This window comes from Phascolarctos cinereus, unplaced genomic scaffold, assembly GCF_003287225.1.
Source record: "Phascolarctos cinereus isolate Bilbo 61053 unplaced genomic scaffold, phaCin_HiC Scaffold_5;HRSCAF=322, whole genome shotgun sequence".
NCBI lineage: Eukaryota > Metazoa > Chordata > Mammalia > Diprotodontia > Phascolarctidae > Phascolarctos > Phascolarctos cinereus.
The window spans coordinates 284,012,402-284,038,096 of record NW_027555958.1 but is presented as its reverse complement, the minus strand read 5'-3'; the positions used below and the strand labels follow the sequence as shown (position 1 = coordinate 284,038,096).

Here is a 25,695-nt window from a genome sequence, read left to right as displayed (position 1 = left end):
GATTGTAATCCTAGCTCCTTTGCCTTCCTGAATATCATCTTGTGTTATTTTGACTGTGGCTTCATGATACTTGAATTGCTTCTTTCTGGCTGCTTGCAATATTTTCTCTTTGACCTGGGAGCTCTGGAATTTGGATATAATATTCCTGGTGGTTTTCATTTTAGAATTTCTTTTAGGAGGTGATCAATGAATTCTTTCAATTTCTCTTTTACCCTCAAGTTCTGGCATATCAGGGCAGTTTTCTTTGATAATTTCTTGATCATGGCTTTCAGATAGTCCAATAATTTTAAAATTGTCTCTCCTGGATCTATTTTCCAGGTCAGTTATTTTTCAATGAGATATTTCACATTGTCTTCTGTTTTTCATTCTTTTGGTTTTGTTTTATTGTTTCTTGATTGGCAAATTTTGATTTTCAGTGCATTCTTCTTTTCATTGGTTTTTTTGTACCTCTTTAACCATTTGGCCTAGTCTGTTTTTTAAGAAGTTATTTTCTTCAGTATTTTTTTGTATCTCCTTTACCAAGCTGTTGACTTGTTTTTCATGATTTTCTTGCATCACTTTCATTTCTCTTCCCAATTTTTCCTTTACCTCTCTTACTTGATTTTTAAAATCCTTTTTGAGTTTTTCCATGACTTGAGACTAATTCACATTTTTCTTGGAGGCTTTGGATGCAGGAGCTTCGACTTTGTTGTTCTTCTGAGCATGTATTTCGATCTTCCTTGTCACCACAATAACTTTCTATGATCAGAATTTTTTTCTATTGCTTGCTTATTTTTTTCCAGTCTATTTCTTGACTTTTAACTCTTTGTTAAAGTGGGGTTCTGCTTTCAGGGTGAAGGATGCACTGTCCCAAGCTTCAGGATTTTTGTGCAGCTATTTTCAGAGATCCTTCTAGAGACCTGTAAGTTTTCAGTTCTTACAAGGTGGTACGATCAAAGGAGAGGTATTTATTATTCTCCTGACCTGTGTTCTGGTCTTTGAGTGACCACAAACACTCTTTCCTTCCCTGGAACTCTGAGGAGGGTGCCCTCTTCACTGGGGCTGCTCAAGCTCTGCTGTGCTAGTGTTCCTTGCCTGGGACTGCCCCCTAGGACTGTGACCCATATCCAAGTGTGGGCAAAGCAACAGAGTCCTGTCCCCAGACCCAGCAAAGAGATCACTGCAATCTCCTTCTAATCAGTTGTTCAGCCCTCCTACCGTCTGTGGGCTAAGAGCTCAGGAAGCAGCAGCTGCCAGTGCAGATTCAGTGGTTCCCAGTGCCTGTGCCCGGTTTGCTGGGTCCGGGTCTGTGCTGGTGCAGCCTGAGCTGGACTGTGTTCCACTCTTGTCTTGATGTGACCCTCTAAGTTGTCTCTGGATGGAAGATTATTTCACCTTGTTCTTTGTGGGTTCTGCCACTCCAGGAATTATTTTATGGCATTATTTAAAGGTGTTTAGAGGGGTGTTGGGGAAAGCTCAGGCCAGTCACTGCCTTTTCTCCACCATCTTAGCCCACAATCCTAGCAGTAATATTTTTATGCTCAAGTGGAAATGAAGGACCACTTACATTGTGGAAAGCCTCTGAAACAGCATCTTTGTGTGGCTTTTCCCTTGCTGTAGTTCAGTTAAGTACTTGGAATAATGACTTAATCAGCATGGCTGCTGAAATATTCTAGCCCCATGGCATTAGTGAGAACACACAATGAAATGAGAATTAACTTTGTGCTGTATTTTGACACATGTACTTTTGGAATGACTACTTAGTTGATTAATTTCTTGTTAAGGGGAGAACACTGATGAAGAAAGAATGCTCTTTGAAGTGAATCTTAGAATTTTTTAGTGTGATTTTCCTTAAATGTTGAGTCAAAGTTTCCTTTATTGTTATTGCTAAGAATGTATCCCCAAAGTGACAAGGAGAATAATTTCCAAAAATGTGTTTCAATAAGACTGACATTTGTTTTAAGCACAGTTTTTAGGAAGGAGTTATATAAAAGATGGGGTCAATCTGTCATCAGTCCATTGAAGTCAGCTGAATCTGAAAGAAACACTCTTTATTAGCATTAAGTATTTATTATCTCATTTTCCTTTAAATAAGAGTGTGAGACAGGATAGCGTTTATTATTTTCAGTTTACAGAAGGGGACACTAAGATTAAGCGATTTTTCTGAAATTAGAGAGAAGCAAGACATCCTAAGGTAATGAATGAAAATTTTCAGGAGACAGAGTTTCTGGGGAATTTATAATCAATTTTATTAATTATTACTAGCAGATAATTAAAAGATTGAGGACAATTGATTCTCCTGGAAACCAAAAAAACCAACTCTGGAGAAACATTAGTGTTTAAATACCCTTGGAGAGTGTATTCCTGACAAGTGTTAATCAATTCAGATTGGTTAACAATTAAAAGGAGAATTAATGTTATAATAATAGGTGGGGCCTATCCTAATGAGGGGCTGGGGTTGGGACATGACTTTGATTTTGTGACCCTTAATTATCTCTACCCAGACTACCCCCAGCCTCAGGCAATCTAGACAAAGGGTCTACAAGCCATCCCTTCCCCACCTACCCAAGCCAGAGTAGAACACTAGGGGCTGGAATTTGCCCAGGTTAAATTCTTTTTACTCTTTAATCAGAACTAATCTTGGGTGGGGTCTGAAGATTGAGGAGAAAGTTAATCCAATCTCATTATTAGCAATGTCCTTCAGATGCTGGCTGAATAATTTACGAGGGGCTGATTTCTGAATGAGGAAATAGAAAGGGGCAATACCTTAGTCCTAATTCAGTAATTTATTATTAATATAACGGAGAAATAATCATTTCTCTCACCAAGAAATGAAGGGAAGGAATGGAAGAGCAAAAGGGAAGGATGATGGACACAGCTACCAAAAGGGAGAAAGAACAAGGGATCCTAAAAAGAGAATAAAGATTTGTTGGCAATTGGCATTCAGAGAAAATGAGATTCCTCCTGCTGCCTAAGAGAGGCGGACCACCCTTGTGGTCCTTGACAGAGAAAGGGCCTGTCACAAATGTTTAGCCAGAGTAAGCCTTTGTGATTCTGCTAGTTATTCCTTCAGTGGCTATTGAGATCTACTATTATGACAATTTAACACTTAGGGTTCACTTGAAACCTGCAGAGTTCTTGTTCAGCAGGCTTTACTCAGGCCACTCCAGTGGTTCAGGCTTGGAATTGGAATACAGTAAGACAATCATGGACCATAAAATATTTAATGAAAGTTTACTCAACCATAAAAGAGAGTAATAAAAATATATCAATGGTTTAGGAAAACCAAGGTATCCCTCCATTTCTGTTTCTATCATAGTGACAAAGCCCAATCAGAGAGGTTATGTTGAATGCTTGGTGAAAGGAAATCCACCAAGCTTGAAGAACCCCCAATTCCTTATAAGTTGAGGTAATTTACATCTCCGGTAGGAAGCCTTGCCAAGCTCTAGACCTCTGGACTAGTCAAATCCTGAATGTGTCCTCCTTGCCCTTTTAAAGAGAAACCAGCTTATCCTGTGTAAAACAGACATGGCTCCTGGTGCCAATTCTGTTAGCTGTAATACAGATCTTCTCTAATGCCTCACTCTCCCTCCATCTTCCCATCTAGGAAGACTGTGGAGTCATTTAGGAGAGACTAGTGTAAATATGGGGAAGGGGAGGTCTGTAGAAAGGAACAAACAATGTGACTGAAATGTTTAATAGGAAAAAAAAAGTTTTCTAATTTCTTAGTTTTCTTCTTTCCCTTTAATACCCTGGTTCCTTATCAATCAGGGAGCATTTATTAAGTGCTTACTGTGTGTCAGGCACTGAGGATACAAGTACAATGAAGAAAATAATCTCTTATTCCCTAGGAGTTTGCAGTGGAGACGAGAAGTACATATTTAGAAAGTATACAACATAAATACAAATATGTACAAAATAGTTAAACACAAGGTTGTTTGTGAAGTAACGATTGGGAGAATCATGCAGAAGATGGTGCTTGAGCTGTGTTAGAGTAAGAGAGGGACCCTTTGAGGGGAAGGTCAGGAGAAGAGGCCAGTTTGGCTGGCTCTTAGGTGTTAAATACAGTGAGACTCTAAACTTAGTTTGGGGCCAGGTTGAATAGGACTTTAAAAGCTAAACAGAGGAATTTATATTTTATCCTAGAGGCAATAGGAAGCCACTAGAGTTGTTTAAATAGAGAAATCACATGGTCAGGTCTATGCATAAGGAAAATTACTTTTACAACAGTGTGTAGGGTGGACAGGACTGAAAAGCAATTTGAGGCAGGGCAACCAATTAGGAGGCTATTGCAATAATGTAGGTGAAAGATAATAAGTCCTGGACTAAGGTGATAGTGATGTGAATCTATGGAGGTAGAGACAGCAAGATTTGGTAACTGTGGAGTCCAGGGTAATGCCAAGATCTCAAACCTGAGACACTGGAGAACTGGGATATACCTTTGACAGAAAGAGGGAAATTTGGAAGAGTAGGTTTTTTTGGGAAAAATAATCAGTCCAGTTTAGACATGTTGAGTTTAGTTCTCTGGGATGTCTAATTGGAAAGGTCCATTAGGCAGTTGGTGATGTGGAAACCTAGGGGTGATAGTGGGGCTGGATATAAAGATCTGAGAGTCATCTGCAGAGAGATGATGATTAAAGCCCTGGGTAAACCTCAGAGAATACCCACAGTATGTGAAAGGAAGTATGGAGACAATGGGGTATTAGTGGGTCTTTTTGGGAAAGATGGATTTTTAGGGATGGGTTAGGGGAGATGAGTAAGGCAATAGAGTTGGATAAATTCTTGGCTATATGTGGATTTTCACATCCCTCCACCCCAACCACCCCTCATTTCCACCTGCTTTGACACTTGACCCTGGTTTTACAGAAGAACATCACACAGAATCTTGCTGCCTTCTTGGTCTACTAGCTAATGGAAGAGAAGAATTACAGGATCATAAATTGAGATTTGGAAAAAATCTTAAAATATCATTTTTAGTCCAACCCACTTCTTTAATGTAGAAGGAAACTGAGGCCCAGAGAAGGAAGTGACTTGTTCAAAGGCCTGAGGATGAAAAAGGATTCGAACCCAAGTCCTCTGACTTCAAATTCAGGAATCTTTCCATAATCGCATGCTGAGTCTCCCAGAACAAGTCAGTATGGCTCCAATCTTTGAATGCTGGGTTGTTGAATTCTATTATTTCTGATTTTTCTTTGTCTAGTCTGTTCATTTGAGCTACTTTTCTGTTTTTTAACTGGTAACAAATGTTTTTAATGATTGCTACTTTATAATATAGTTTGAGGTCTGGAAGTGCTGGTTCCCTTTCATTCCTACTATTTTTCAGTATTCCCCTTGTCATACACATTTCTTGTACTTTTTTTGTCTCAGTTATTTAATTTTATATATCTTTGTGCTTTTTCACCTGTGTGGTTTTTTCCACCGTGACATTTTAAATCCTGTTTTAAATTTTGTCTTATTTTATGTTTTAGTTTGTCTTGTTTTGCTTCTAATGGGATTTCACCTCCCTGCTCTGGAAGTTTTATTTTATTTTCTCCTGTCTCTTCTTTACTTTTAGACTATTATTTAGTGTTATTTTGAATGTGTATTACAATGTTTATATTTTTTGGATGCACAGATTTTATTATACTTTCTCATTATCCACTGTAATTTTTACAACTTTTATTTAAGGGAAGTCCTGCTCTTGTTTCCAATTTCATTTTTAATTTTGTTGGGTGTTTTTGTCAGCCTCTTTGGGAACAGTCTTTTCCCCTGAAACATATCTGCTGTCAACATGAAAGAACTATTATATAAAATGTTATATTAATGCTGTTAATTCATGCATTATGCTGTTGAGACATCAGGATACGTGATTAGGAGCAGGATTTTCCTCATGCATGCTGTTTGCATTGTTATTTGCTAAAAGTTAGTACATGAAAAAAAGTTATTGATATAGTTTTTCATGATCTTGAGTTTATTTCTGTAGCACTGGTATTACTTTGTATGTTTGTTTCTTGTATATGCATTTGTACTGATTGCATCTAATTTTGCTCATTGTGTTGTTACGGTACTGTGATGCAAGTTCGTCCTTACAGTCAGTATTACTGATTTTGTTGAACTTGGAGCAGGCAGTCTCTGAAGTAATTTAAGTTAATGTTGCATAGCCAGGTATGGTGGCATACTCCTGTAATTCCTGTTACAAGAGAAATTGAGGCTGGTGGATCTGTTTGGGTTTGGGAGTTCTGAAGTGTGGTGGTGTCCCAAATAAGTTTGGAATTAATATAGTGAGCTCCTGGGATGAGGGGTGGGAGAGGAGGCTTGAGGTGGGACACCAGGTGGTCTAAGGAAGGCTAAACAGGCCCATGTTAGAAAAGGAGCAAGTCAGAGCTCCCGTCCTGATCCCATATCCCATGGGATATGATCTGTGAATGGCCCCTAACCCTAAATTTAGCCCTGGAGATGGAGAAACCCAACTCTAATTAAATAAACAAGTGAGTAAATAAATAACAAAAAATTAAATGAATTAATAAATAATTGTTGCATTATAGATATTGAAAGTCACAAAGGCCTCCTAATATTAGGAGTGGGCAGCTAGGTGGCACAGTGAATAGAGTACCACTTCTGGAGGCAGGAAGACTCATCTTGAGTTCAAGTCTGACTCAGACACTTACTAGCTGTATCACTCTGGGCAAGTCACTTAACCCTGTCTGCCTCAATTTCCTCATCTGTAAAATGACCTGGAAAAGGCAAACCACTCTAGTATCTTTGCCAAAAAAAAACCCCAGAAATGGGATCACAAAGAGTAGGATGCTACTGAAATGACTGAACAACAACAATATTAGGAATAGACAGAGTAAAACACTAAAGATGTTATAAAAATATTTCAAAAGAATGTAGGTTTGTTTGGAGGGTTGCAGATTCATGGTTAGGAACATATCACTAGGTGAGGTGACTTAGGAAGTCCTCTGAATTATCTGACTTTTTTGATTATTCAAATATTCATGTACTAACAGTAGGAGGTAGTACTTGGGAATGAAACTGAAGGTCATCCTTTAAGGAGAAGCAGTTGTTTAAAAAGTGGGAGCTCTCCTGAGCAAGGACAGCATTCCCTCAAACATACTGAGAGTTACTATTGAGAGTCCTATTAAAATTTTTTTTTATTTTCCCCCAGTTACAGATAAAGACAATTTTTCACATTCATTTAAAAAAAATTTTTGAGTTCCAAGTTTTCTCTCTCCCTCTCCCCACCACATTAAGCATATTGCTTATTTATGTTCAATCATGCAAAACATAGTACCATATTAATCATGTTGTAAAAGAAGACACAGTCCCAAAGAGGGAAAAAACATGAAAAAAAAAATACAGAAAGTGAAAAATAGTGTGATTTAATCTGTATTCATACTCCTTCAGTTCTTTCTCTGGAGGTGGATAGCATTTTTCATCAAGTCCTTTGGAATTATCTTGGATCATTATATTGCTAAGAATAGCTAAGTCATTCACAGTTGATCATCTTACAGTATTGCTGTTACTGTGTACAATGTCTCCTGGTTCTGCTCACTTCACTCAGCATCAGTTCATGTAAGTCTTCCTAGGTTTTTCTGAAATCTGCCTGCTCATAATTTCTTATAGCACAATAGTATTCCATTTCAATCATATACCACAACTTATTCAACCATTCCCCAACTGATGGGCATCCCCTCAATTTCCAATTCTTAGCTGCCACAAAAAGAGCTGATATATATACATATATGTATATATGTGCATATATATATATGTATGTATGTGTGTGTGTATAATACACACATATATATAATGACCTGTAATGAGAGGGGTTAAAGCTAACTTTTTTTTTTAAACATTCTTTGACTCATCACGTCTCCTGTCTTGGTCCTCCAGGGAAAAATTAAGGATAAGTTGGGCTTAAATTTATAGTCTCTCCAGGTAGAGGTACAATGTACAATATGAATCAGGTAGGGGACAGTTATTTATTTGCTACACATAAAACAGACAGAAGAGACTCACACCACACACTGACAAGACTTAAGCAATCAGTAACTTATATTTTATAACTATTATTACCATGTGCCAGGATGTTAAGTTATAAACATTTGAGCCTGAGGCAGTTTGTGGAACTACCGAATAGGCATTTTACATTTTACCTTGGCTCTGCACTGTGCAAACGACTCCTAGAACATATTTTCTAGGAGTCTAGAAGTCTATTGATCTAGGCCAGGGCTTTCCACATCCCTGCTGGTGGTCATTTTCTAATGAAGAAATTCCCTTTTTCTTTAGTCAGTGCCATTTGTAGGACGTAGGACCTCTTGAACTCATAAGGTTATGTTCAGGCCTGGATATATCCATGTTGAGAATATTTGGTCATCTACTCAGGAAAGGAAACTCAAATGGAAAAGGAAGGGGCGGGGAGGGGAGCCCAGGTGCAAACTGTATTGCCCTTAGTTCAATCCCCTACTCCAGATGCCCTTGTAGCTGGGGGTGGGGGAAGAGCACCCCTTATTCTCCCCACAGTGGGAAGTCTGTGAAAGCAAAAAACACTTGCCATGTGGGAAAGTCAAAGGAAGAGAGCACCAGGGGCAGGGCCATTCCCTTTGTTAAGGTCCCTGGAGTCATCAGTTCTTCCTGCTCAGTGGCCAATAAAGGAATGCACTTAGAAGCTCAAAAGTACCCAGTCACACATGGCTGTCAGGAAGCATCCCTGGATGCTTATGACCTATTTAAGCCCAAATTATAATATGAAATACGAGGTGAAGTCCTCAGCCGACAGGGCAGGTGAAGGTGCTGAGGTGGGAAGTTTGAGAATAGGAGAGATTTAGAACAGCTGCTGTGGGGAGTAGGTTTGAGAATCGATTTTGTTGTTGTTCAGTCATGTGCAACTCATTGTGCCTCAATTTGAGGTTTTCTTGGCAAAGATACTGGAGAGGTTTTACCATTTCCTTCTTCAGCTCATTTTATAGATGAGGAAACTGAGGCAGACAGGGTTAAGTGACTTGGCCAGGGTCACATAGCTAGTAAATGTTTGAGGCCAGATTGGAACTCAAGAAGATGAGTAAACTTCCCTAGCAGTTAGGGAGAAGCAAAGGATTGCCTTGCTCAGCCAGGGCACTGTTGAAAGGAGATAACACTGCTTCGTAGGGGATCCAGTGAGCACAGTTGCATGACTTTCTTCAGCTTGCATTAGCAGCAAGTGAGTAGGAGTGGAGGAGGCTGTCAGTGAGAGCAATCCAGGTTTGGGATTTGTCAAGACTTGAGAGCATTTGGACCAGAGAGCAAGGGATTTGAGAATGGAAGATAGCATAGAGTTGAACTGGTTTAATAAAGGTTAAATGAGAATGGTGCTGAGGATAGATCAATCAGGGACTGGGAAAATATGGAGGGATGAAAAGATTGGAGATCGCTCATGGATAAAGTACAATTTTTCTCCCCCTTCCCCCCCAAAACAAAACAAAAAACAACTTAAGGACATGGTGCTTTTTTTTTTTGAAGGACTCATTACTTCAGAGAGAGAGAGAAAGAGAGAGAGAGAACATTTGGTCATCCTGTTAAATAGTCTAATGGTCTTATTTAGTCCTGTGATTTTTCACTAAAAATACATTCTTTTTTTAAAGTTTAGTTGATATTTTTTGTTTTTACATTGTCTTCATTTCCAAATATATCTCTTCTCACTCTCCCTAGAGAATCATCCCTTGTAACAAAGAACAAAGAAGAAAGGGGAAAAAAAGCAGTTTTGTGAAACTAACATCATCCAAGGCTGACAGTGTACGCATTGTTCCATGTCCACAGAACCCTGCTTCTGCAAAGAAGGGAGAGGGCACATTTTCCCATCTTTGGCCAGATTTTGGTCATAAAATATCATTTCAATTATCCTCCCCAGTGGAGAGGAGAAAGTGGTACAGATAATTCATACTGTCAACCAACAGGTATTTCCTTAACTCCTTATGACGTTCCACACTGTCTAGGTACTGAGAGGGATGAATAATGGCTCTTGCCTTAAAGGAGTTTATAATTCAGTTGAGGACATGAAAGAGAAACAAATAGGGGTTGAACTAGACGATTTCTGAGTGTTCTTTCTAGACCTAGATTTTATGATCTAGCAATTATAACTTCAACGAACAGCATAAGCACTTACGTTGTGCCAGGAATTGTGTTAAATACTGGGGATACAGATACTTGCTTGCGAGAAGCTCATGTTTTTTTTTTAATTAGATTTTTATCGATATCTTCTGGACATCACATACTGATAGGAGGAGACAACATATAGATATACTATATGATGGCCAGGGAAGGGCATTTTATTTTGGAAAGGCACAGGGATTATGAATGGAGTCAGAGGGCAGTTGACTTGACGTCTCCTTTCTAGAAATAATGGTGGTGTTGATTTGATTGCTGTTCTCAAAGCCAGAGGTGGAAAGGGGTGGGTAGGTTTGAATGAAGTATGGTTGGGTGCCTAGCTAAATATGTGGGCTGTGGGAGTTGCTCAACAGTCAGACTAGCCTAACCCTTGGACCTGTGCTCCAAAGCTGAGTAGCATAGCTCATACTTGCCTACTGTTTTGAATTATGTGACTTCTGCCTTGTCCTGTCCTACCCAAAGGAAATGAGATGAGGTCGAATGTCATGGAATATGGTAGGAATTAGGGCTCAACAGTTCTTAACCCTTTCTGTTTCATAGATATTTTTTACAGTGTGGTGACCCTTTCTCAGACTAATGTTTTTAAATGCATAAAATAAAATACATAGTATTACAAAAGAAAACAACTATATTGAAATACAGTTATTAAAATATTAAAATAATAAGTTGATGGACCGCAGGTTAAGAACCACTGCTATAGAGTGGGCCTGAGTTCACTGAGCTAAATCAAGATGAAAAGAAATTGACCTTTTGGGATTACTTCCCTTTCCTGCAGCTGTCATGGTGGAGGGAGAGAAATTAATTCCAAAGGGTCAGCATCTTTCAGTTTTGAATCACATGGATACTTGGAAATTACCTTGGGAATTCAGGCTTACCTTTTATGGGATGGACTCTCCGGGCCCATCCTTACTGTTAGAATTGTTTGATATTTCATTTAGATTGACAGTAGGATGTCAGTAGAGGCAGCACAGGATAGTGAAACAATGTAGGATTCGGAGTCAAGCAGCTGAGTACAAGTATTGGCTCAAGCACTTGGCAGTTGTATGACTTTGAGTAAGTTATCTCACCTCTCTGGGCCTCGATTTTCCTTATCTGTTCAAATGAGAAATGGTTTCTCTCTAAAGTCCTTTCTAACTCTAAAGCCTTGATCCTAATGATTTGTATAACTAAGTGGACTGATAGTAGAGGGAAGAGGGCCAAAGGTAGGTTTGGTGGAGGGCTTTGCAATCTGAGATGAACAGCAAATACTGCAGGTAACTGCAGCAGCTAGTTCCCACTTGAGTGATTTAGAAATTCCTTGCATAATGATGAGTATACTTGTCAGAGGGAATTAATGAGATTCAGGGGGAAACTCTCCTGGGAGGCCTGACACCCGTATTCAGTTTTCTTGTGTCAACCTTGACAAGAACATGAGGAAGATGAACTATGCAGGCAGTAGATCTGTCTGATTGGAAACTGAAGTAACTTGCTAGTTAATTGCCCCAGTGAGATCATTATCATCATATATAGTGCATGTACCAGGTATCAGTACCATGGATTTAGTACCCATTTTGGTTGGTCTACCCCACTTCACTCCATCCTTCATTCTGTTGTCAAATTGATCTTCCTAAAGTACAGGTCTGACCTCCCTCCCTTCTATCTTTCCCCACTAATCAGTGATTCCAGTGGCTCTGTATTATTTCCTGAATCAAATATGAAATTCTCTGTTTGGCTTTTAAAGTCTTTAATAACCTGGATCCCTTCCACATCTCCCATCTTCTTATACCTTCTTCCCCTCCATGTACCCTCTATCAAGTGACCTGGCCTCCTTGCTGTTTCTCAGATACTATATCTCTCTCTGGGCATTTTCACGGGCTGTCCCCCATGCCTGGGACTCTTTCCCTTCCCTTCTCCATCTCCTGGCTTCCTCCCACCTAAAGTCTCACCTCTTCATGTCCTTTCCAGTCCTCTTTAACCTTAGTGCCTTCCCCCTGAAACTGCTCCCAGTTTATCCTGTATTGTCTTTTGTATGTAATCGTTTCCATATTGTCTGCCCCACAAAAGTCAGAATTCCTTGGGAGCAGAATTGTCTCTTGTCTTTCTTACCGTCACCGGCAATTAATAAGTTGACTGACCAACTGAAACCACAATAGGTGAAGCCCTTCATTTGTAACTTTTCTTCCTTCCCTCTCTCCCTCCTTTCTTTCTCTGTGTGGGGTCAGTCATGTCTCCCAATGCAGGTTACTTCATAGGCCAGTGCACATGTCTCAATGTCCTCTGAGGAAATTCCACTTATTTGGTTTTTTTTATCACCATCATTTTCCCCCATCCCATTCCACCTCCACTGAAACTTCCTTTATAATAGAAAAAGTTAAGCAAAATTGACAAAAGTGCCTCTTGTGACAGCCTGTGCAACATTCTGAACCCACAGTCCTTTCTCCACTTACAGAAATTATGTTTCATTATCTAAGCGCCAGGATCAAGATTGGCCATTGCAGTTAATTTGAGTTCAGCTGCCTTTTATTTTTGTTTTGGGATAACAGGGTCATAGATTTCAAGGTCATTCGGTCCTCCTCATTTTACAGATAAGGAGCGGAGGTCCAGAGGGACATGTTCCCTGGAACACGGGAAGCAGAATTGTAACTCAGGCCCCTTAACTCTGTGTATACAGTTTTGCCCGTTTTGCCCATTTTGCCTTATTCACTCTGTAACAGTTCATATGTATCCTATCTCTTAATTTCTCCTGTTCCATTACAATACCATTCAGCTCTTCTCCAGTCATGGGCACCCACTTTGTTCCAGTCTTTCGCCACTGCAAAAAGTGCCTCGGTTATTTGGGTAGATGCGGGACCTTGGTGTCCCCAGGGCACATGCCTAGTAGTAGGACCACTTGTTCGAAAGACCCGAACGGGTTGGGGACGATTTCGCATTTTCATGATTGTCTACGGTGCGAGAAGACCACGCCTTCCGAGGGGTCTCTGTCGCCGCTGCCCGGGGCCCCTATCTGCTCCGGCGCACGGGGCTTTCGGTTCTGCCCTCCCCACTCGGTTTTCGCGTCCCGAGGATGTGAACCAAAGAATCGATTCCCCGGGCTGGATTTGCCAGTAGCAGCAGGGCAGGGTGGGGCCAGGAGGCTTGGGGAGACACGTGTACAGGCAGCCCAGGCGGAAGTGACCGCGGGAGCCGTGGCTGAGCCGGGCTGCCGCCGCTGCTGCTGCTGCAGCTGGGGTGCCTTATGGAAGTGGATTGGGGGCTTGAGAGGGGCACTTTAGCGAGTTGTCTTTTCTCTCGTTCCACCCCCATTTTTCCTCATCGGGGCCCAAGGCCAGGCCTTGGGGAGAAGAGGACAAGTGTCTGGGGCTCCCGAGAGCCTGGAAGGGCTGTCATTGTGGAGAGCGGCGGCTGGAGGGCAGCCTGAGACTGACAGGTGTGTGTTAGAGGAGGGGGGACAGGGGCAGCACCTGCCTGTGCCGCCCCCTCCCAGGCTAACTCCCCCCGCGTGCCGGCCACAGCTTTGGCAGGACGCTCTCCATTCATTGCCCCGCCGAGGCTGTGACCCCCGTGACCCTGGGAGCCCGGGCTGGGGGCCTCTTTGCACTCTGTGGTCTTCCTCTCACACCCTCCAGGTGCCCTCAGTCTCCCCCTTGGTTGTAGGGGGATTTTTCTTCCGTGCATTCGCTCAAATCCAAATTATCTTAGCCGATTTTCCTTGTTTGGAATAGGGAGTGTGTTGTTGCTCCAAGGGCTAAAGAGCAGAAGTCATTTATGGGGAGATAATGATGATGATGATGATCAAATAATAAATAGCTAACATTTTTGTAGTACATTGAGACTGGCAAAGCACTTTCCATATATTGTCTCCTTTGATCCTCACGTAGAGAGCAGATCACAAGACACACATTTCTATTCTCTCTTCCCCTTTCCCCCAGTAACTTCATGAACACTTTTGAAGTGCACCAACAAGTGAAAAAGAAAGAAACCTTGCATATAGCAAAGAACACCTCATGTGCTAGTGTAGTACAGTGTGTCTGAGTGTTTGCTGGAAGTGGGAGGTTGTTTTTGGCTTTTCACAGAGTTTAAGTGGGTGGAGAAAATCCTCTCTCCAGCTAATTAAGAAAGTTTTATGATATTAATAATAACCAGCTCACGAGTAGGTCTGAGCTTGGTTGCATAAGACATTTTAGATGTGATGTGGCATTACACGCCATGTTCCTCAGTGTTGCTAAAGCCACCCACTCTCTGTCTTATTTATTTATTTACTTTTTAAGGATTCTGTTTTATCCATGTCAATCTCTCAGTGAAGGAGGGGCCTATTTCTAGCCTTCTGGGGATACTGGTATTGTGTCCCTCTGTTTGAAATACTTCAGGAGAAAAGAAATACTTCAGAGGGAAAAAAGTAAAACTGGGTGTGAGTGGCAGGTGGGAAACAAGGCTTTATTAAAATATTGAAAGGGCGAAACTGCCAAGCCCCAGGAGACTATAGCCTTTTGGGGATGTCTTTCTCATTTCCATCCTTAGGGGGCTGAGGTAGGTGATGGCTACTCAACTTGTCTGTCCAATACAACAATGATGGGGGAGTTTCAGAAGAGTGGTGATGGTAGTGATTGCAGTGGCCCTAGATGACAGGCACTCCCTCATATAACCATCTCTTTATACACCATTCCACCAAATACATTTGGCCTTTGGCTTGTATGCAATGTAAATACTTAGATTATTTTATTTGTATAACTTTGAAAAGATATGAAAAGTATGGAATCATTCTACTAATCATTGTCCATCGTGGATAGTGAGCAGTAGGAAACAGGCATAGTTTGCCAAGTGCGTGCTTTGGATTTACGAAAGCCTGGTCCAGCACTCTGGGGGAGAGAGGCAGCTGTACCATCGCCTCTCCCCCAGCCACAGCAGAGGAGGAGCAGGCAGGAGGGACTAAGTAAGGATCCTTTTCCCTGGCCCTTGCAAGGCAACAACACCCTTTTGACTGAGTTTTATTACTCATCTGCCACCCACTAGTACTCCTATAGCTAATAATCTCCCACCACCTGTATTACTCAAGTCCCTGCCACATGGAACAAACCATCCCTAGCCTCCATTGTCCCCATCCTCTTCAACCCTATTCCATCTATGTTCTACTCCCATCTTGCCTACCCCTTCCATTGTGCCCCCTGGAATTTTTATTTCACAGTGAACAAGTTTCCCTTCAATCCGGACCTCTTTCTCTCACATTCCTTCCATCTACTAGCCTTCATTGAGACCTGCTTCTTCCCCTCTGCCATGGTTCTTATGCGTTCTCTTCAGCACTGGTTGGTTGTACCTTCACTCATAGCCCAGACACACTAGTTTTGGAGGGGGAAGCAGGGACACTCCCTGTCCTCATTGCTACTTCCTGACTCCCTTTTCCTTCATCCCTTGGCTACCTCTTTCCTTTCACTTACAGTTTTCATACAGTCAGATCACGGTGGCTGTTGCTTACAGTCTGCAGACCATTCTCTCTCCTTTCCCAAAGAGCTCAGTGTCTAGCTCAGTGCTTTCCTTTTCTTCCCAACTCCTGCCTTCATACTAGTGGACTTCATTACAATACTGAGGATCCCTTAGACTCCCATACCTCCCAATTCCTCATTCTCCTTAAATCCTATTACCCACCCCTTCCTTCACACATTGGATCTCACCATCAGCCACTTGTTCCACTTTCTTAATCAAAATCTTTGTCCCTTCTCTGACCACAGGCAGAGGTCATTCCATTTCTGCCTATGCTTGACCCCTCCTAATCCTATTCTTTGTTCTCATCCCAACTTCCAGTCCCTCTACCCCAGAGGACTTTCTCAGACCATTACCTCTGCTCTGATTTCACTTTCCTTCCTTTCTCATCTCAACACTTTCGTGAGCTAGTCCAACTCTGCATTGTCTTCTACTCCGGAATCCCTTCCCCGCCTTATTCTATCCATGCTTGCCCTTGCTCAACCTCAGCATTAGATTACTTATCATACTCCTACTTTCCTACACGTGGATTGCTTAAGAGAGCTAGGGAAAGCCACATAACTGTTTTAACTGGTACATTATAAAGTCATGCTATCCCACTTCAGCTAGGTCCCTGATGCTGTAAGGTAGGCCTTTTATTCCTCTCTAATTGATGTCATATCTTCCCCTTCACAGAAGCTTTTCCATGAGAAAATGATTATTAATAACCAATGATTTAGGGAGATTCAGATTTCTCCCTTTTCCCTCTCATTTCAAGACCTCAGTCTCTGAAGGTTGAGTCAACCATCTCCTCTGTCTGACGACATCCAGCCTTACTGGGAATCTTCAGTCTTAGGTGAATTCTATTCAGTCAAGTGCAGGTGGAGATAGATCCTTTTGTCTAAATTGCCCAAGGCTGGGGGTGGTAAGGGAATAGAGATAGTCTCCCAGTCTAATGGTAACTTGATGTCACTCTCAGCCTCTCATTATAATGTTCATTTTCTCATTAATTGTTAACTTATCAGAGTTGATTGAACACCTGCCCTTCCAAGGGTATATAACTGTGAGCCAGCTGCCATTAGGGGTCTAAGAGAGAGATGGTCAAATGACTATCTTTGTGTTAAAATGCTGGCATTATTAATAAAATGATTAAATTACCCAGAAATTATGTCTCTAGAACCTTTTTAATCACTACATCCAAACTTCTCTCCTCTTTTCCCATGCCTTCCCTTCCACTCTCATAGCTGAGCACCTTGTATCTTAGTTCACTGAGAAAATTGAAACCATTCATCATGAGTGCCTCCTTTCCCCCTTCTCTTTATCTCAGAATCCCTTGACATCATTTCGTGAGGTGGCCCTTAGACTTACCAAGTCCATTCTTTCTGCCTGTGCCCTAGGAACCCTCTCCTCCCATCTTCTTCAGGAAATTGCAAGCTCAATCATCCTTACTTCCAACTCCTGCCTATCTCTTGGTCCCTTCCATACTGTTTTCAAACATATCTAAACCTTGCCTTTTAAAACAAATCTTTAGACTACCGCTGTTTGTTGTTATTGTTCATTTGTGTCTGATTCCTTGTGACCCCATTTGAGGTTTTCTTGGCAAAGGTACTGGAGTGGTTTGCCATTTCCTTTTCCAGTTCATTTTACAGAGGAGGAAATTGAGGCAAACAGGGTTAAGTGACTTGCCCAGGGTCCCACAGCTAGTAAGTGTCTGAGGCTGATTTGAATTCAGATCTTCCTGATTCCTGGCCCACCACTTTATCTACCTAGCTATCTTTAGCTCTCATCTAATATCTCTACTCCTTTTTTTGGCCAAATTAGAAAAAAGCTGTCTACACTCATTGTCTCCGAGTTGTCTCCTCTCACTTCTCAACCCCTTGTGCTTTGGCTTTTGAACTCATCCCTCAGCTGAAACTGCTCTCTCCAAAATTACCAGCAATCCCTTGATTCCCAAATGTGATGGTCTTCATCCTTCCTGACCGATATGCTTTGTGTTATTGACCACCTAGTTTTTCTGCCTGTCTGACTACTTCTTCAGTGGTTATTCATTCGATTCATGCCCACCTCATGGAATTCTTCTCTTCCTTTAAGACAAAGCTTGGGCATCACCTCCTTTGTGAGCCTATCCTGACCCTCTCTCCCTTACTGCCAGTGTCCTCTCTCCCATACTCTCTTGTATTTAACTGCTTTGTATTTACTCTTTCTGTGTGTTCTTCACCTTCTTCTACATTTACTTATTGTGTCCCCCATTAGAATATAAACTCTTTGTGAGTAAGGATTATTTCTTTGTATTTGTATCTGCAATGCCTGACACATGGTAGACAGGTCAAGTCAAGTGAGCAAGTATTTTTTTTTTAAGAGGTAATGGGGTTAAATGACTTGCTCAGGGTCACACAGTTACTAAGTGTCTGAGGCTGGATTTGAACTCAGATACTCCTGACTCCAGGACTGGTGCTCTATCTGCTGTGCCACCTAGCTGCCCCCTCCCTCCTCTTTTTATTGACAGTAGGGGTTAAGTAACTTGCCTAAGGCCACACAGCTAGTTAAGTGCCAGAGGCTGGATTTGAGCAGCCATTTTTTCTATGCCAAGTAAACTTGGGGATACAGAGAAAGGTACTATCCCCCCCCCCCCAAATTTAACCCCTGTCCTCAAGGAACTCACAATCTAAAAGGCATTCAATAAATTCTTGTAATAAATACTCGATTGTGACCACCTTGGGGGCAGGTGCTGTCTTCTTTCTTTGTATCCTTAGGCTTAGTGCAGTTCCTAGCACACAGCAGGCACTTAAATGTTTATTGACTAATGTTTATTGATTGATTGGACAGAGGCAGAAACAAATGGACCACCAGTCACAGTGATTCACAGGGTCAAAAACAGACCCCACTTTTACGTGAATTCTCTAGATGGCTTGGGTAAAGAATGCGTTTGTTACTTCCTTGGTTGATCTGATCATCATGTCCATCCTTGAGTTCATTTTGAACATGGAGACTCGGTCTGATTCTCCTGCTCTGGTTTCTTTTACCGAGGGCTGGCCTCAGGCTTTTAGCAGGAGACCACCTGGAAGCAGGGCAGTCCTGGGGCTGAGTCTTGCCAAGTTCCTGAGTTTGCCAAAGGCTCACACTAACACCCTTGCTTTTCAGTTTCCCTCTTGCAGCAGGTTGGGTCTTGTCATAGTGCACAGAACCCTGGGCCTGGTAGCAGGCAGACCTGAGTTCAAATCCAACCTCAGATATTTACTAGCTGTGTGTCCATGGGCAAGTCACTTAACCTCAGTTTGCCTCAGTTTCCCCAGCCTCCCAGGGTTATTGTGAGGACTGACAGAGATGATGTTTGTAAAGTGCTTAGCACAGTGCCTGGAACCTAGTAGGTGCTATGGAAATGTTTTTTTTTTTTGTTTGTTTCCCATCCCCTTCCTTTTTTTGTCTATGCATAGTGGTAGAAATCTATGGTAGCTGATTCGGAGGAACAGAGCACCCGAGTTCTTGTCCAGCCTTGTGGTGTTGCCTCTGGTTATGTGGACTTTGGAAAGACATATAATGTGAACTGAAAGAGGCCTGTGAGCTGAGTGATGAGGAGCAGAACCAGATGTTTGTAGAGCAGAGTACATGGCTTTTAAATAAGCATGTTTCTCTGCTCTGTAATTTTCCAAAGTTAGGGCAAAGATGCTATGTGAATTTGGCCACCAGTCATTTCTAAATTAAGATTTTAGAACAGGTAAACATTGGAGAAGGTCATCTGAGCAGAGATAAATGAATAATGTTTTCTTTCTTGTGCAGGAGACCTCCTACTTCAGGCAGCTGGTGGCACTGGGCCTAGTGCTGCCTGCCTCAGTTTCCTCAACTGTAAAATGGGGGTAATAGCACCTAACTCTCAGTTGTTAGGACAAAATGAGAGTATTTGTGAAGTGCTTAGCACAATGTCTGGTAGATACTTAATAAATGCTGATTCTTTCCTTCCTTCCTTGGACATTGCCTCCCATTGGCAGTATATTTAGCTTGTTTGTACATAATTGTTTGCATGTTGTCTCTCCCAATGAAAATGTGATTTCCTTCAGAGTGGGGGCTGTCTTTGCCTGCCTCTTACCCCAGCACTTACCACAGTGTCAGGTATACCGTAAGTGCTTAATTAATAATTTTTGATGCTCTCTGTACTTGCTCATCTTCAGCACTATTGAACCCAATGGGAGTTAGATCAACTGCAGTGTCATTGCCTGGTTTGACTAACTTTCCCGTCCTTTGGGCAAGGTAAACCAGACCTGTCAGGTTGAGAAACATAAAGCTAGAACGGCCTTTTGTAGCTAAGAGATTCTGCTTTTTGTTCTATTGTAGTCTTTTTTAGAGTCCCAGTTTTGTTAGGGCCTTTGGAGCCTAGAAGAGTAAATACTCATAATATTCAAATGAAATTCCTTTGGAAACCTTATAGTGGGAGGAAGGAAAAAAAAACTTTTTAATTGAAAATTTTTTTTTAAAATGAAGCTCATGTTCCCATGTAAATATGATTTATTAATATTATTTCTTATTAAATATTCTTCATAATATTTGATGGCAGAAGTCAGGTCTGTCAGTCAGCCAACTGGGATATATTAAGTGCCAGTAAATGTGGCAGGCACTGTGCTAAGCACTCTGGCTACAAAGAAAGGCAAAAGAGAGTTCCTGTTCTCAAGGAGCTCACTGCCTTCTCTTTTCTAGGCTTAATAGCCTCTGATTCTTTTAGCCTTTCCTCACAGCTCCTATTTCCTGTCCCTTTATAGGTTTTTTTATTATTATTATTTTTTGTGAGGCAATTGGGCTTAAGTGACTTGCCCAGAGTCACACGGCTAGTGAGTGTTATATGTCTGATCCCTTTATGGGTTTTAGGGGAAGCCTGGCATGGTGGGTATCATAACAGGCTTGAAGTCAGGAAAATGGTTTAGGTGTCACCTTTGAGAGCAGCTGTGGGACCTTGGGCAAGTGTGTGCTCCTCTGTGAGCTTTGTATGAAAGATGGGGACCGTATTAGTGGCCAGCTTTCAGGGCTGTGAGGATTCAGTGAGCTAATGTGTAGAAAAAAGCTTTGTAAACTTTAAAGTGCTGCATGAATATCAGTTATCTATCATTGATTGCCATTGGTGTACTTCTTGGATCTCCCAGTCTTCTTTTACATGTGTGTGCCAGTTGTCAGTAACTTCAGGTGTCCTAGGGAACGGAGGTGAAAGGATTCTGCCTGTCATTGATGCTTAGCGAATACTTGTTGACTGACTATTGCTTGATTCCAGCAGCTGTGGTCTCTTAGAATAGGCAGGAGAGGGACGGCTAGGTGGTGAAGTGGATAGAGCACCAGCCCTGGAGTCAGGAGGATCTGAATTCAAAACCTGGCATCAGATATTAGTTGTATGACCCTGGGCAAGTCACTTAACTCCCAGTTACTGCCAAAAAAAGAATAGGCAGGAGACTCTATTAAAGTTTTTTATTTAAAAAACAAGCCTTAGCTGGGCATGGAGACACATACTTGTCATTCCTGTCCTGGGGGAGGCCAAGGCTTGTGGATGTCTTGAGCTCTGGAGCTCTGAGCTGCAGTAGGAGCGAAGCCAGCCACATGTTCACATTAAGTCTGGCACCAATATGGTGAGTCCCCAGCACGGGAGTGCCGCCAGGCTGCCCAAGAAGGGCTGTGAAAACAGAGCAGGTTAAATCTTTGGATCAGTATTGGGGTCAGGACTGTGAGCAGCCAGTCTTAAAGCCAACAAACAAAACAGCACAAGACCAAAATCAGAACCGAATATCAGCTGCCTGCCCAGCTAAACTAGCGAAGGGGCAGCGTTAAATGAGCGGGTTGTGATAACCGGATGTCCTGTGCGCCGTAAGCTGGGAGAGCCCTCAGGAAATGCTCGTGAAGTCGGTAACCTCCATGGCTGATCTTGTCTTCCTCCACCACACGCAGGGGCTTTCACTATGATCCAGGGCCACAGTCCTGTGTTCCAGGCCTTGCTGGGGACCTTCTTCACCTGGGGTCTGACAGCAGCTGGAGCAGCCCTGGTTTTCGTCTTCACCCGTGGACAGGTGAGTGGCTTTGTGCTTCTGTGAGTTCATACTTCCTTGTGAGAATGCCACATAACTCCAGATCCTCATGCCTTTTCCCGATTTTGTTGAAAGCAAAGTGGTTTCTACAGCTGTCTTAAAGAAAAAATCCACAGGCTGGTCCTTCTGACAGCTCTCCCCATGCCCGTCCTACTGTTGTCAGCATGATGTTGTGTCAGTGCTGGGTACGCCACTGGACTTAGAATGGGGGAGGCCTGAGCTTGACTCTCACACTTCGCTTGCAAACCTGGGCGAGTGACTTAACTTCACTCACTTCTCTTTTGTCTTTTATAAAAACTTACCGCACGGGGTGGTGGGCAGGGCCAAATGAGATGATGTCTATAAAAGTGCAGTCAGCTGCAGCCACCAGAAGTTGTCCCCCTCTTCCTATCCGACACAAATGCCCGTGGAGACCCCATTCGGGAAATGTAGGGGAGAGGGAAGAACAGTTCATTCAATCTGCTGCTGCTGCCTGATTTCTGTTAGGTGTTCTCCGATGTCTTTCCGCCTCCCAGCATGCAGAAATTTGCATGGTTGGAGTAAAGCATCCTGTCTTCTCCTTCTCTGTCCTCCATATTTCTAGTTTCTTTGATTCTCTCCTGGGAAGAATTGACACATAGACACTTGAAAAGCTGATCTAATTCTCCCCCTCTCCCCCACCTCCCTTAATGTTCTCATTCTGCAAGCTCCTAGAGCTTACCATTGTGATGAGTGCCACGCGCTCTCATTGGCACAGCAGCCTTAGAAATCAAAAGAGAGGAAGATGAATGTGTGATTTAAGTTTTATTTAAATATACTATGAGAAGGATCTGAAAACTGAAACATGCCTGGGAGGTTGGCAAACTAGGTGCTCTTTGTGTTAGGAAGATTGGAGACTGGTAAAGCAGATATTGATCTCGTGGATAAGACTTCTTGAGTCTTAGAACAGAAGACTCAAGTCTTCTTGACTTGAAGAAGAGTCACAGTACATTAACTCACAAGTAAACATGCATAGGACAAATACAGTATGTTAAAATGGGATCTAACCTTTGTGCACTTCAGTGTACCCATCCTTATAAATCTGGATAATGATACTTGCACTAATTATTGTCTTTTTTTTGGTTAGGCAGTGGGGTTAAGTGACTTGCCCAGGGTCACACAGCTAGTAAGTATTGTGTGTCTGAAGCTGGATTTGAACGCAGGTCCTCCTGAGTCCAGGGCCAGTGCTCTGTCTACTGAGCCACCTAGCTGCCCCAATTGCACTAATTATTTTCACAGGGTTGGGTTCCAACCCTGTCTCAGATGTTAAAAAAAAAATTCTTTATGGCATTTGTTGTCATATTACATTTATTTCCAAATATATCTTTCCCCCTCTCATCTAGCTACCCATTATAACAAAGATTAAAAATTGTGTTTTGCTTAACAGTACTTATTTGTTATGAGGATTTTCTTTTTCTTTTCATTTTTCCAAATGGGGATGAAGATGGGAGGGAGAGAAAATGGATTTTTGTTAATTGAAAAAATTAAAATTAAATTTAAAAGAGGAAAGAATGGAAAAAAAAAGTTCAGCAAAACCAACCAACATGTCAACCAGACTCAATGGTACATGCAACATTCTATGCCCATAATCTCCCCACTACTGCAGTGAAGAAAGGAAGATGCACTTTGACAACCTCACTTTGGTTCCTTCTTTTTATGGTAGTCATTGTTGGTTTCCTGGTTCTGGTTGCTTCATTCTGTACCAGTTCATGTCTTCCCATGCTCCTCTGAATTCTTCATCTTTTTCATTTCTTACAACCTGGCAATATTCCATTATGTTAATGTATCAACAATTTCTTTAGCCATTTTCCAGTTCATTGGCACCTACTTTGCTAACCACAAAATGCATTGCTGTGAATATTTTAGTGTATATAGGACCTTTCTTTCTGTCTTTGCCCCTCTTCAGGGTACATGCCTAGGTGTGAGATCTCTAGGTTAAAGAGAATGGACAAGGTAATCTTTTTTTAAATGCCTAATTCTGCTTTCCAGAATGATTGGACCAATTCATAGCAACGCCAACATTATGTTAGTGTGTTTGTCTTCCTACAGTTTCACCAACATTGATGATTTCCATCTTTTCTTATTTTTGTCGGTATACTGTAACGTGTGAAACCTCAGAGTTTTTTTTGATTTGCCTTTTTCATGTTATTATTTTTTGAAACATTTTTTCATTTGATTGTCCATAGTTTTTAATTCTTCTGAGAACTGTTTGTACATATTTATTAACTACTTACTGATTGGAAAATGGCGTCAATCATATATTTGTGTTCATTCCCTATATATCTTGGATATCAGACCCTTATAGGTGTTTGATAGAAATATTTTTTCCTAATTGACTGTTTCCCATCTTATTAATCTAGTTGCATTGATTTTGATATAGTGTACAAGCTTTTTAGGTTCAAAATTACTTTCTTTCTTTCTATCTATCCATCCATCATCCATCTACCTATCCATCTATCCATCCATCTATCTATCTATCTATCTATCTATCTATCTATCTGTCTATCTGTTGTATGTGTGTGTGTGTGTGTGTGTGTGTGTGTGTGTGTGTTTATTTTTAATGATCTCTGGTCCCTTGTTTGGTTAAGAATTCTCTTCTAGCCACAGTTGTAAAAGGTATCCAATGTAATTATTTGTAATTTTTTATGGTATGACTTTTTATAAGCAGGTTGTATATTCCTTTTGAGCTTATTGTGGTATGTTAAGATGTTGGTCTAAATGTGTGTATATATATATATATATATATATATGCATCTATATCCATAGCTATCTATCCATCCATCCATCTATCTATCTATCTATCTATCTATCTATCTATCTATCTATCTATCTATCTATCTATCTATCTATCTGTCTGTCTCTCTATCTCTCTATCTCTCTATCTATCTGTATTTTTTTTTTGGCCAAATTGCTTTCTTGTTTCCCCACTAGCTCTTGCCAAATGGGGTGTACTTCCCCAAGTTGTTTATGTTTTTGGCTTTATTGAGTGCCAGGTTATTGAGTTTGGTTGTTTCTGATTCTTGTTGATCTAGTCTATTCCACTGATCTATTTTCCTATTTTTTAAAACCACTACAAGATACTTGTATTTTCTGGGGGTCTAGATGATTACTGCTTTATAATATAATCTGAGGTCTGGATGTATCATTTCCCTGTAATTCCTACCTTAAAAAAATTTCCCTTGTTATTCTAGCTGTGTTGTTCCTCTGGATGAAATTTGATATTATTTTTTTCTAGCTCTGTAAAGTACCCCCATTGGTAGTTTGGTATAGCTTTAGCTGTAAACTAATTTAGGTAATACCTTTTTTTATTATACTGTGAGCAATCAGCATCTCTTTAATTATGTGTCATTTTTTAAAGTAATGGTATTTTGTGTTTCCCATTGCACAAGTGTTTCCTTCACCTGCCACTGAAGCTCTTGCTTTTTAAGCCTTACTCACTTAAAGCTGGCCCAGAGATAAAGAAAGAGGGGACCACCAGGGCAGTAAGCAGAAGCAGCCTGGCCAGTGGGCCTGAAAAGAGGAGCTGCTGCCTTGGTCTGAAGCCCTGTGATGCAGCTTATCCTTTTGAAGAAGTAGTGTTCTTGTCAGGCTGTGAATGGAGAACAGCGGGATGATTCCACCTACAGACTTTATTATATATGCTATTATAATAGTTGATTAAACTAGTTGATTAGGGCATACTATTAATGAGGTCAAAGGTTCTTCCCCTCTATGGGTCAGTTGTTTTTGTATTGGGAGAAATTCTGTTCCATAGTCAAAACTGTGTGCTTGACCTAGGGCAACCCTCTTCCAGAGGCTGGTCACTGGGGAAACCTGGCAAGAGAGTGTGCTTGGATTGGTGCAAATTGATCTCCACACAGGGGAAAAAAACAGCTTTGAGCTCAAGTCCCACTGGTGAATGAGTCAGGATTGCTTAGAACACAGAGTGCTATATTTGAAGTCAGTAAGACTAGGGTTCCAGTTTTTCTCCAGCTTCTCTCTTGTGTTAGGAAGATTGGAGACTGGTAAGCAGATATTGATCTCATGGATAAGACTTCTTGAGGCTTAGAACAGAAGAGTCACAGTACATTAACTCTTTGATCTTGGG

General features: G+C 41.4%; 1 protein-coding gene across 5 annotated transcripts in view; it reads left to right on the top strand.

Annotated features, from left to right (window-relative positions):
- Positions 1–25,695, top strand: part of SLC39A11 (solute carrier family 39 member 11) — a 514,219-nt gene that overhangs the window by 6,862 nt on the left and 481,662 nt on the right. For 2 of the 5 annotated variants that reach the window (XM_078155891.1, XM_021002500.2), the window contains exons 1-2: positions 13,232–13,507; positions 21,454–21,572. In XM_078155891.1, coding sequence (XP_078012017.1) covers positions 21,465–21,572 — 108 coding nt within the window. In that variant the 5' untranslated portion in view covers positions 13,232–13,507; positions 21,454–21,464. Of the gene's footprint in view, positions 1–13,227; positions 13,508–21,453; positions 21,573–25,695 lie in introns of those variants that run through there. The other 3 variants (XM_021002503.2, XM_078155890.1, XM_021002501.2) reach the window with 3 other exon arrangements.